Here is an 11,345-nt window from a genome sequence, read left to right as displayed (position 1 = left end):
GGGCACCGTGGTGGGGGAGGAGTTGCACTTGTCCCACGAGGCTATCTCCGCAGAAACAAACCAAAAATGTATCCCCTGGTACCGCTTTCCTCTCCACTCGGACCAATAGAAATTCCGAGGATTAGCACATGGGTGCTCCAACCGTTTGGCGCGGGGGAGGGGTCGGAGCATCTTCTCCGGGAGCCTATTGGACGAATCCGAATCTGGTCGCCGGATTTGTCCGGCTTCCCACCCCGGGCCGGGGACAGGGCTGCGGTGCGGCGCGCCGGGGGCGTGGCCTGGGATTCCCCGGGAGGGGAGGACACTTTATGTCCTTGGGTGGAGAGGGGAGGTGACTCCGGCCGAAGAGAAGGACGCAGAATGAGGGCCCTGCGGGTGAGGGTCCCCATGGGTCGGGCCGGGGCCCCCAATTTGGAAGCCCTCGCCGCAATACGAGACTCCCTAAACGTCTCGGAATCTGGGGCCTTGGAACGCGAGCCCCCTGCAGGATTCGGGACTCCCTCTCAAATGGCCTGGGACCCCGAACCCTCACCTCCCAATGCAGTAGCTTCTGAGACCGCCGGGGACACCTAACATGGCCCAAAGCCCCGGGTTTGAACTTCTTCCCTTCATCCTGGGCTCCCTTAACACCTTGGGACATAGGAACTGGCAACTTTACACCCCTTCCCGTCCCCCGGACTTCTTTGGCAGCCCGTAAACCCCATCAGGTACCCCGGGTCCAGTCCCGACTTGACTGGGACCTGAGCTTCTCCCATTAATCCAGGAAACCCTCCCCGCAAAAGCATCTCGGGACTTGGACCCGCAGATCATGAATCTCCCTTCTGGCTCCGCTCCCCTTCCAGGACCCTCTAAACAGCCTGGCAACCTCCATGCTAGACCCTCTAGGCGCGAGTCCCCTTCTTCTGGGCCTTTCTTGACAGGATCCCCTCCCCCACTCGTGCTGGCAGTTCGGATCTTGGCTTTGAGACACTCACTGCCCGGGAATAGGACCGTCCCCACGTCCGGGCCCCAGAGAGCCCGCCCCCCGCCCCCAGCAGGACCCACTTCGGGACGCCTCTCTGGCTGCCTCCAATCCCCCCGACCCGCTCCCTCCAGGTCTCCCCGGCGCTGGTCCGCTCCTTCAGCTCAACCGCCCGGAACCGCTTCGAGAACCGAGTGGCCGAGAAACAGAAACTCTTCCAGGTGGGCGGGGCGGGGCGGGGCGAGGGGAAGACCCGGGCCGAGGCGGGGGAGGCGGGGGAGGCGGGAGCAGTCTACGGAGCAGCCGACGCCCGCTTCTCATCGGACGACCCCAACTGCAGGCGGACAATGACCTCCCGGTGCACTTGAAGGGCGGGGCAACCGATAACATCCTGTACCGAGTGACCATGGGGCTGTGTCTGGGCGGTGAGTGCGGGGCCGGCGCGGCCTGAGCCCGGGGCGGGCGGGTCGAGCTGGAGTGCAGGGGCGGTTCCGGGCTGCGGTTTGGGGAGAGGCCTGCCCGGCATCTGGGCTGGCGCTTAGGGAGGGGCTTGGGTTCTGAGGGGCCAGGTTTGGGGATGGTACTGGAGTCCGGGCAGGCATATAGGGAGGGAGCACCCTAGGGCCTAGGCCCCCCCGTCCCAGGATGGGATCTGGGACCCAGGCGGGAGGTGGGAAGAAAGCTGGAAGCCTGGTCTGGATCAAGGCCTGGAGATCTCCCCTCACCTGAAGTGCAGTTTGGGGAAGGAGCTGGAGCCTGAACTGGGGCTGGGATCCAGGCTGGTGACCGGGGAGTCCGCAGAGGGGTTTAAAAGCCCCAGATGGGGTTCAGGGAGGCTAGTGTCATTCTGTATCCCCCACTCTCCCTCCTAGGCACCGCCTACAGCCTGTACTGCCTTGGCTGGGCCTCCTTCCCCCACAAGAAGTGAGACCAAGAAGCCTACAGGACCTGAAACAGTATCAATAAACGTGTTGCTTCTTGGGGAACCCGGCCCAGCTCTGACCTCTGTGTGTGTGCACCTGTGTGTGTCCATGCCCACCCCCCAGCCTGTCTTCCTATTAACAAGGGATCTCTGCCCCATGGACAGCCCATCACCCCAGGCCCTGAGTCCCACATGCTAGGCCAGGGCTATTCCTATGTCACTGCTTCTCAGCCCTCCAAGAGGGGTTGGGGAGCCCCAAATGGCCCCCCCAGGCGGTAACTTTGAATGGGACAGGGGCTCCATAGCATAGGATGGCAGCCCCTCTCCTTGCAGAGGCCCGAGGGTGGGAAGGAAGATGCTGAGAGGCACAGCAGGACAGACTCACTGGAGCCCACAAGCCAAGAGGGGGGCAAACATGGCCTTGGGGAACAGAGCCAGGGGTGGCACTGAGACCTTCCACCAGCCTGGGTCCTGCAGCAGAAGCAGAGATCGCCTGGGCTTCTGGGTCCCAGTCACCCTCCACAGGATCTGTGAGGGGTCTCAGCGAGAACCAGGCTACAGCTCAACTGGGATCCAGTATGAGAAGAAAAGACAAGAAAAGGACTAGGAGACATGCAGATCCAGCCCTGGGGGTAGTTGTGGAGACTGATAAAAGCGCCCCCACCCCTCCACCCCCCAGGACCCTGACTCCCTCTGCCCCAGACAGAGCCTGAGCCACCCCTCAACTCTCAGAACAGGAAGCAGATCTGAGACAGCAGCAACTGGGGTGCATTTATTTCCTCCTGGGCCTGGCAGGCTGGAGCAGAATACAAAGGCACTGGGGTGTGCGGGCCTGTTACGGCCTGGAGTTGGCTGCCTGGGTGGTAACCATGAATGGGTGTGCCAGGGCGTGTAGGGACTGGAGTGACAGTCTCAGGACTGAGAGAAGGGTCCTTGGGGCATGGAAGCAACACAAGTGCTGGCTTGGCACAGGTGCCTGAGAGGGCTGATGGAGCGGGTGTGAGATGGGTGTGCTGGGGTAGGGTGACTCTCGGGGCAGGGCGTGTTAGGTGTCTCAGAGCCAGGGGTAACTTGGGGCAGGGCAGGTTGGCGCAGGTTGGACCCTGGCTCTTGACGGAGAAGCCAGGTGCCAAGGGCTGGGAGAAGGGAAAGGCCTGTGGGTGCGCAGGACCCATGAAGACAAGACCGCAGACAGGATGAGCCCTGGGAGAGACTGCAGAGTCCAAGGCGACTCCTCCAGCGAGGCGACGGGGGGCAGGTCCGGGGTTCCCCTTCAGGAATACATAGTCAGCTGCAGCCACTGGGGACAGGAAGGCACAGAGAGTGAGGAGCGGGGAACTGAGGAGAGCAGGCGCCCTTTCGGCCCTCCCCCGGGGGCTGCTGGGAAGATGGGGGAGGGAGCCCAAGCTCAGGGCAGGTACACAGGGCTGAGGGGCGGCTCCCCTGCTAGGCACCCACATGCCAGGATGGGGGTTCTTACCTCCTGGATGTTCACCTGGATTTGTCCACTGCCATCTTTGTCAAGAGATTTGAAGGCACCTAGAGGAAAGGGGGAGGGTTGGGGGGATTTGGCTTTTAGGATAAAAATATACTAACATATAGGACGGCAGTACCAACAGCTAGTCCTTTACTGAGGACCTGCTCTGTGCCCAGCACTGTGTAAAGTGCTTGCCACATGCGAACTCATTTAATGCTGTTCTGTGAGATGTGTCATTTTAGAAGTGAAGTGATGTGCCCCAGGTCACACAGCGAGAAAGGAGAGGACCGGGACTGGAAGCCAGGCTGTCCCCACCTCAACGACGGCCTCCAAATACCGACCTGCGCCCTGGTCACCCTCTGCCCACTGCCTGCCTCCCACTCCCCTGGGCCCTCCAGTCCCAGCCTAGCCAGGCTTCTGCAAGGAGGCTCTGCGGGCCCCCTGCCTGCTCTGAAAGGCGACTCCAGGCGCCCCACCCACAGGCAGACTGAGGCAAACAGGAGCCCAAGGTCCACTTCCTCTCTCAGCACTCAGCTCCCACCCTCATGGGTCCACACACACGAGGCCTGGACCCTGCACGTGCTACAGTGACCACTGGCCCTCTTGCTGGGAAATCCAATGGCCATTTCTTGGGCCTTCTCTTCTCATACATGACTTGGCATCATCTGCCCTGTTGTCCACTCCCACCTTCCCTTCCCGTCTCTGACATACCTGCCCTTTTCCTCTACCCGTGCTCTTAAATGCATTGTCCTCCCTGGGCTCTCAGGAGGCCAGGGTCTTCCTAAAGCCAAACCTGACCCTGTCCCTCCCCTGACTAGAACCTGCTGTGGCTCTCCATTGCCCCAGTAGTGTCTGAACACCCTGAACTTGGCATTCACAGCCCTGCCTAGCCTGACCATGCCCATTGCTCTTGGTCTCGTTTCACTCAACTCTCTCAGATCCGAATCCAAACTCTGGCTTTGCAACTTCCCAGCTGAGCGACTGTGAGCAAGCCATTTTGCCTCCTTGAACTCTCGTTTTCTCCTCCATAAAATGGGGGCAAGAATTCCCACCTCTCAGGGCGGTCTTAGGCTTCAGTGCATTAATGTTCCTAAGGGCCCTCACGAGCCAGCCCCTATGGACCCCTCCTAGCCTTGTCTCCCCATCCTCCCCCCTCTTCGGCACTCTGAACTGAGTCCAACTGAAAACACCCAAAGCACCATCCTCTCTTTCCTTTCTAGGCTTCGCACAGGCTGTTCCCACCGCAACACCCATCCCCAGCCTCTCACTGGGCTCACTCCTCATCCCTCAGGTCTCAACTCACAGGTGCCCTCCTCCAGGAAGCCCGCAGGCCGCATCAGGTGCCTCGTAAAGTTGGAATAGCCATTGGAGCTTCCCCAGTCACACGAAGCCCACTGTGCCCTGAGCTTCCCCCCACGGCCCCATCGCTCTGCCCAGGCATCCCCAGTCCCAGCATAACCATTCTGAGCTGTCCCTGTCTGGTGAGTTGCCTCTCCTCCACTGGACTGTGAGCAATGTGAGGGCAAGAACTGGGCGGTTTTGGTCCCTGCCGTGCCCCTAGCATGGCCCACCTCAGGGCCAGGCTCAGAGGAGACCTTGGCCGATGGAGCTTGAAGCAGTCCCGCCCAGAAGAGAGCTGGGGTATCACTCACGGAACATGGCGTCCATCCTGACCAGGCAGCTGATGAAGTTGTCAAAATCCATGTTCCCTCCTTCATCCGAATAGCGTCGGATGATCATGTTGTAGAGATGCTCGTTCAGGTGGAACCCTGAGAATGGTTCCGTCTCTCAGGTGTGGGAGCCACATGGCCCGACCCACTCTCAGCCCCGCTCCCAGGATTCAGGCTCAGACCAGCTCAGCGGCGGCTGCCTCGTGAGTCCCACCCCAGCCCCACCAAGGCCCTGCCAGCCATACCTGCTGCCTGAAAGGCCCCTGGGAGTTCACTGCTGCCGATGGTCCCCGAACGGTCCGTGTCAAACTGTTTGTAGATGGCCTGTGGGGACAGGGAGGTCAGGGTTCAACTGAGCGCCGTGGGGCATGGCATCTCCATGGCTTAGGTGTCTTTGTGCTTGGAGTTTGAGGTCGCCACGCACCTGCCACTTTTTGATGTTGTTCCACAAGTACTTGAATTCCTCGAAGCCCAGCTTGCCTGTCGTGTCGCTCTGGTGGGAGGGTGGTTAAGACCAGCGTAACGGCTGTGCCCGGACGCGTGCACTGTGCACACTGTGTACCTGACGATGATCACGGCCCAGCGGGGGAACCTGGGCTACAACCTCATCTCCCGTCCCACCCTAGTCATGTCACCTTAGGTACGCCTTTATTTTTTTATCTTTTTTTCTGAGGAAGATTAGCCCTGAGCTAACATCTGCCGCCAATCCTCTTTTTGCTGAGGAAGACTGGCCCTGAGGTGACATCTGTGCCCATCTTCCTCTACTTTATATGTGAGACACCTGCCACAGCATGGCTTGACAAGTGGTGCATAGGTCAGCACCTGGGATCCGAACCAGCGAACCCCGGGCCACCAAAACAGAAGGTGCGAACTTAACCGCTGCGCCACTGGGCCAGCCCCTATTTTTGTTTTTATCCATAGTTTATATTTCTAAAAAAAAGACTCTTTAAACATAACCATGGGGAATTATATTGAACTTCTCCAAACTACAAATTCCTCACCTGAAAATAGTTGCTAATTCCTCAATTTCATAAATGTTAGGACATGTAAAAAAGGAGGGTCTCTTAGAAATCTAAGGAAATAAGGTGATGAGAGTAAATACCTGCTGGGTGTGGTAGAAACTGAATGAGACACTGGTACAAAGCCTGTAGGTCAGGGGCTGGCATCTGATAAATTCTCAGTAAACGGCAACAATAGCCAAGACTTATCAAGTTACCTAGGACGTGCGAGATGGCGCTAAGCTCCTCAAGAACTTTCTCCCTAAATCCTCAAACACCAGCCCCACCACTATTATTCCCCAGTGACAGAGAAAGAAACAGATTCAGAGCTGAAAGATCTACGGAGTAAGATCACAGTAACAGCTAACGCATACAGACCACTTCCTGTGTACTCGTAGGCACCGTGCTAAAACTTTTGCATGTAGCTCCAATTTAGTATCATCATTATCATTCACCCCATCTTACAGACAGGCAAACTGAGGCACAGAGAGGCTCGGTAACCTTGTTAAGGGCCAGAGCCGGAATTGTTTAACCCTTTGCACCACACGTATGTGATCACATGACACGTACATATGCATGTGTCTGCACTGCCCTCTGTGCGGAGTGTGCACGTCCCCAAGATCAGCTAATGACTGGCCCATGTGCAAATATACATGTATGTCCCTGACCACGTGCCTGCACATCTGTATGTATATGGGTGTGCCCGTGGAAACGTGCATCGCATACCTGCGGCAGTTATAAGCTTGGGTTCACAAGCCCAAAAGACCCGAGTCCAAATTCCTATCCTGCCACTCATTCTTTATTTCTAACTTCAGACAAATGTTTGCCTCTCTGTGAGTCTTTCTTCACCTTTAACTGGAGTACAACACTTGTGCCTAACAGGGTGGCTGTGAAGTAGAGGGAAGCGAAGTGCCAGCGCTGACAGCTGATGTTACTACTTATTGCCACATGTCCATAGGCGGGCGTGTGTTCTTAGGTATGCATGTCCACCCCGGTAGGTATGGAAGCTACATCCCGGCTGTCCCAGTCACGCTCTCAGAAAATTCCCTCTTCCCCCAAGGCCCACTGCCAGACTGCCCCCAAGGATACATCCATCACGGCCACCATGCTGCGGCACGTGTCAATGCCAAAGCCATCAGTCTTCAGATCAGGGTCTGTGGGGAACAGGTTGAAGGTCAGAGGCCAGAGGTCACAGCCACCCCGGCCACCATAACTCTAAACCGTCCCTTTGTGTTGATCCCAATCACTCACGTCGGGTCACGATCTTGTTGAGAATGTTCATGAGTTCTGTGGGACTGACCTCCATGTCCTGCGGGGAGAAGTAAGGGATGCGTCCGGGCGTGTCATGAAGGAGGATGGGAACTTTGGGATTGCCATGGTCGAGTGTGTGTGAGGGCAGCCCAGGGGAAGGCAGGGAAGGGTCAGCACAGGCCTGGGGGCCCGGGTTACTTACATCTCCAGCCAGCTGGGCAAAGAGCCTCCGGAACTGGCGGACCTCCTCGCTCTCATTGGCCTCGATGTTGGAGTAATGGGTGCGTGGGGGCTGCAGAGGGAGGAGATCTCATAGCAGGTAGGGGGAGGGGGACCTGGGACCTGGGTGGGAAAGTCAGAGTGGGCTGGGGCCTGAGTGATCAAAGAGGAGAGGTGGTCAGTGAACAGGGAGTGGGTATAGCTAAGTCTGAGATATGACAAGGGAGAGACTTAATAAAAGCGAAAGAGGGAGGAGGTGGGGCTTCTCCAAAGGGACAAGGATGCTGGAAGGGGCCTTGGAGTGAGAAGAAAGGTCTCCGGTTGTGGAGGGCGGCTTACCGGGGGCTCTGGGTTGTACTGCGCAGCCGCCTCGCTGAAGGGAAACAGAGGGGAGTCAGCGCCAGGGGGCAGGGCCAACGACAGGCGGTGACAGCCCCAACGCCCCAACCCGCCACTCTGCCGACCTGCTCCCTCCGCCTGCCTCATCTGTCCTTGTCCTCACCTGTCCCTATCCTTGCCACCCTGGTTGCGCAGCGAGGAAACCCACAGGCCCGTCCCCACGGGAGGTCCCTCTCCTGCCAGGGCATACCCCCCATGGCAGATTCCTCAACAGACCCAGCCCCCCAGGGCCCCACCCTCTTCAGGTCCCACCTGTCTAGGAACCTGCTCCATCACCACAGCTTCCTGAACGGAAAGCCTGTGTCTTCAAAGAGTCCAGCCCAGCTCCATGAGTTCTCGCCCGGTCGAGGGATCACTGCTCAGAGGCCAAGGCTAACCAGGCCCCTACCGACAAGCTGTCCTACCTCCACCACGGCATCTTTCTATCTAGCCAGTTCCTGGCCAGGCCCAGCCCAAGGCCATGTCCCTCATCCCACTAGGCTTCGACCTCTTGTGGGCCCACCTCCTCAAGGACTCACCTAGGACCGCCAGGCCGCGCCCACAAAACAAGCCTCGCCCCCGGGAAGGGACACCCAGTCTCGTTGGCACGGCCCCCCTAACGTTCGTCTCCAGGTACTGAAAGCAGGCCGCGCCCAGCCCGAGGAAGCCCCACCTCCCGGGTCCCCTCAACGGTCTGACTGCGCCCAGGTCAGGCCCCGCCCCTGGGAGCTGCCATCAGCCTCAGTACGGCCCGCCCCTCAAGGCCGTCTCCCAGCCCAGGCCCGCCCAGCCTAAGGAGGGCTCCAGGTCAGCCTCCAGGTTACCCCACTCTATGCTCGCTGGACATGCCTCCTCCGCCAGGCCCCGCCCCTCCTCAGGCCCCGCCTTACCTGATGGCGCTAATGACCCCGCCCAGGATGCGCATGGCAGTTCCGCCGCCACCGCCGCCGCCGCCACCACCACCGCCACCGCCTCCGCCGCCGCCGCTGATCAGGCCTCCGAGCACATTCCCCAGGCCCCCGCCCAGGCCCCCGCCTCCCCCGCCGCCGCCGCCGCCCTTCAGGAACGAGTTAACCAGGAACATGGCTGCGACTCAATATCCCTGAGGGGGAAAAAGGGGTCAGGTGGCCGCCTCGCCCCTGAGCCCGCCCCCTCCCCACAAAAACACGCATTTCTGGCAGCTGGACGTGGGAGAGTAATATGAGGCCTCTGGGCGGGGACCCGGCCTCGGGCTGGGGCTTGAAGGTCCATTCGGGATAGTGTCTGGGCTTCAGGGGGAGGACGGTTCTCGGGTGGGTGGGATAGGGACGGAGGATAAGGTTTGAAACCCCCTCCAGTCCAAAGGGTGCCCGTCTGGTTTGAGGGCCCCTAGATGGAGTCCACGCATAGGCATCATTTTAAGCACCAGATACCGTCCAGGTCCGGGCGGGTTCTCAAGATGGGGGCCCCAAGTTGGTGGAAGGCATCCTTGACGTGTTTGGGCGCTCGAGTCTGAGATCCAGAGCCCCAAAACTGGACTTGGGTGTTGGGTGGGTCAGGGGCGCGGATCAGAGATTCTCCACCAGGAGGCCCCTGGGGCAGGGTTTAGAAAATCCAGAATGGAATTGAGGGTTTAGATCCTCCCAGCAGCAGGATTACGGTGTTCCACTGGGTTTATGGGGTCAGGTCTAAGGTTGTGGGTGTGAACCCCGGGGCCCAGGATAACGGAGTCCCATTACAACCGGGAGCACGGATCTAGCTAGGATCGTGGTTCTGGAGGCCCCACCCAGAGCAGATTTTACGGGGTACCTCTCAAATCCATGGGCTCGTATTTTAGATCCTGAGCCGGAGGGTGGAGGAATCCCCGGGGCGGGATCACTAGGGCTGGACAGGTCTGGGCGTTCGAATCTGAGATCATGGTCTGGGGGACCCCTGAGACCGGGACTTGAGGATCTCGTCGGGGCGGGGGGCCGCCAGGGCCGGGCTTACGGAGTGCAGGGGCAGTCTGCACCGGGCGCTCACCGCCTCGCTCACAGTCCGCTGGTCCGCTCGCCTGCGCCGCTCCCGGGCCTCCAGCTGCGTCCGGCTCGACAGGGCGGGACCCGTGACTCAGGCTGCCAAGGCCGGATCCGGCACTGCGGGGTCCCGGGGGCGTCCGCGCGGTCCTAAAGCCGGCATCGGAACTGCGCCTGCGCGCGCCGACCCAGCCTTCGTAACGGGATACAGCAGCCGCCGCGCCGCGCTGAGTGTTTCCGGCACTCCGGGTTCCAGCCCCGGGCCGACTTAGTGGGGCTGAGGTCCGCTGTGCCTCTCCCGGCCGGGCGGGGGCGCCCGGGCAGGAGAGCTCCGAGGTGGCCCCGGAGGGTTATGGTGTGACTTTTCGCCCCGAAGCCAGCTTCCACTCGGCCACCGATGCGGTTTTCGGTCCTCTTGAAAAGAGACTGGGGACTCGGCGCACGGGCCCTCTCCTAACCTTGTCGCGACAAACAGCGTCTGGAGCCTGGTCTGTGGCAGGGACTCAGGCTAGATTCCCGGGACCCTGCGGCAGCCCGGGTGGCGGTCCAACTCAGGGCAGGACTTCGCCGCCCACGAGGCCACCTAGTGCCTCCTCCACCCGCGCGCGCCTTGACCCGGAGTTAGCGTCACCAGAATCGTTTTTCCTAGGCCGACCCAAGTGTCGCCTCAGTCTTCCAGTCTCTAAAGAGGGGCCGGCACTCAGGAAGAGTCCGCTGGCCACGACCTGATTTCTGAGGCTGGATGTCCCTGAGGTCAGGGGGTGGGTCGGGTGGGGAATGCAGAAACGGGGGGAAATGGCGACTGAGTCGCCTTTGGAGGCCTTTCTCTTGCTCTTGGGTTCCAGCCTCCAACTTGCACGCGACCCCCAACTTCGCAGGGCTAAACTGGCTCCCTGGCGGTCTGGCCCTGGGCCTCTTCCCTGGAGGCTGGCTAAGCTTGAGTTTGAATCCTCGCTCTGCCCCTTAGCAAGTGTGGAATCCCAAAACAGTGATTTGCGGTAATGATTTTCTAATCTGTAAAATGGGAACAAGGGTTCCCACACCCCGCTGGGTCCGCCCATACCAGAATTAGGCAAAAACGCTTAGTAAATAATAGCTATTACCCAGGCTGTTCATCCTCTTGGAACCCACCTGGGTTCCTCAGGCGGTTGACTCTTGCTCATCTTTAGATAATACTGATTAGAATAACTGCCAAGCACTCTGCTAAGACTTTATATGTGACAAATAGAAATGGCAAGCAACAGGATCTATTGGAGTACATGAGGAAGCCGTTTGGTGTAAACCTAATTCAGCCTGACTTTGTTTTTCCAAAAGGGCCTGACATGGCCATTGAGCATGCATTGAATATCTGCTTTAAACATTTCCTATGGCAAGAACAAATGGCCTTAAGATAGAGATGCAACTTCCCCCCACACTGGCATTTCCTTAGGGATACACATCTTTCTTTAGACTAGGAACTGATTGCTGAACTCACC

General features: G+C 59.2%; 2 protein-coding genes across 4 annotated transcripts; one reads left to right on the top strand and one right to left on the bottom strand.

The window, feature by feature from the left end:
- The first annotated feature begins 51 nt into the window (after positions 1 to 51).
- Positions 52 to 1,947, top strand: COX7A1 (cytochrome c oxidase subunit 7A1). Its single transcript, XM_014838316.3, has 4 exons — positions 52 to 375; positions 1,096 to 1,182; positions 1,302 to 1,386; positions 1,834 to 1,947. Exons 1-4 carry the CDS (start codon positions 67 to 69, stop codon positions 1,887 to 1,889), a joined length of 537 nt encoding a protein of 178 aa, XP_014693802.2. The 5' UTR covers positions 52 to 66; the 3' UTR covers positions 1,890 to 1,947.
- Positions 1,948 to 2,630: 683 nt separating this feature from the next.
- On the bottom strand, positions 2,631 to 9,992 carry CAPNS1 (calpain small subunit 1). 3 transcript variants are annotated; one of them, XM_070499067.1, is made up of 12 exons: positions 9,845 to 9,966; positions 9,289 to 9,448; positions 8,767 to 8,978; positions 7,838 to 7,871; positions 7,482 to 7,571; positions 7,280 to 7,337; positions 7,118 to 7,182; positions 5,455 to 5,523; positions 5,276 to 5,354; positions 5,013 to 5,129; positions 3,364 to 3,422; positions 2,631 to 3,183 (listed from the first exon to the last, which is right to left on the bottom strand). In XM_070499067.1, exons 3-12 carry the CDS (start codon positions 8,958 to 8,960, stop codon positions 3,157 to 3,159), a joined length of 792 nt encoding a protein of 263 aa, XP_070355168.1. In that variant the 5' UTR covers positions 8,961 to 8,978; positions 9,289 to 9,448; positions 9,845 to 9,966; the 3' UTR covers positions 2,631 to 3,156. The 3 variants fall into 3 exon arrangements, with proteins under 3 accessions (XP_070355168.1, XP_070355170.1, XP_044615421.1); XM_070499069.1 differs by lacking the exon at positions 9,289 to 9,448 and having other exon boundaries at positions 9,878 to 9,992; XM_044759486.2 differs by lacking the exon at positions 9,289 to 9,448 and having other exon boundaries at positions 9,845 to 9,974.
- Positions 9,993 to 11,345: the final 1,353 nt, after the last annotated feature.

The sequence above is a fragment of the Equus asinus genome, chromosome 26 (genome assembly GCF_041296235.1).
Source record: "Equus asinus isolate D_3611 breed Donkey chromosome 26, EquAss-T2T_v2, whole genome shotgun sequence".
Classification (NCBI taxonomy): Eukaryota; Metazoa; Chordata; class Mammalia; order Perissodactyla; family Equidae; genus Equus; species Equus asinus.
This window is presented reverse-complemented; position numbering and strand designations above follow the sequence as displayed.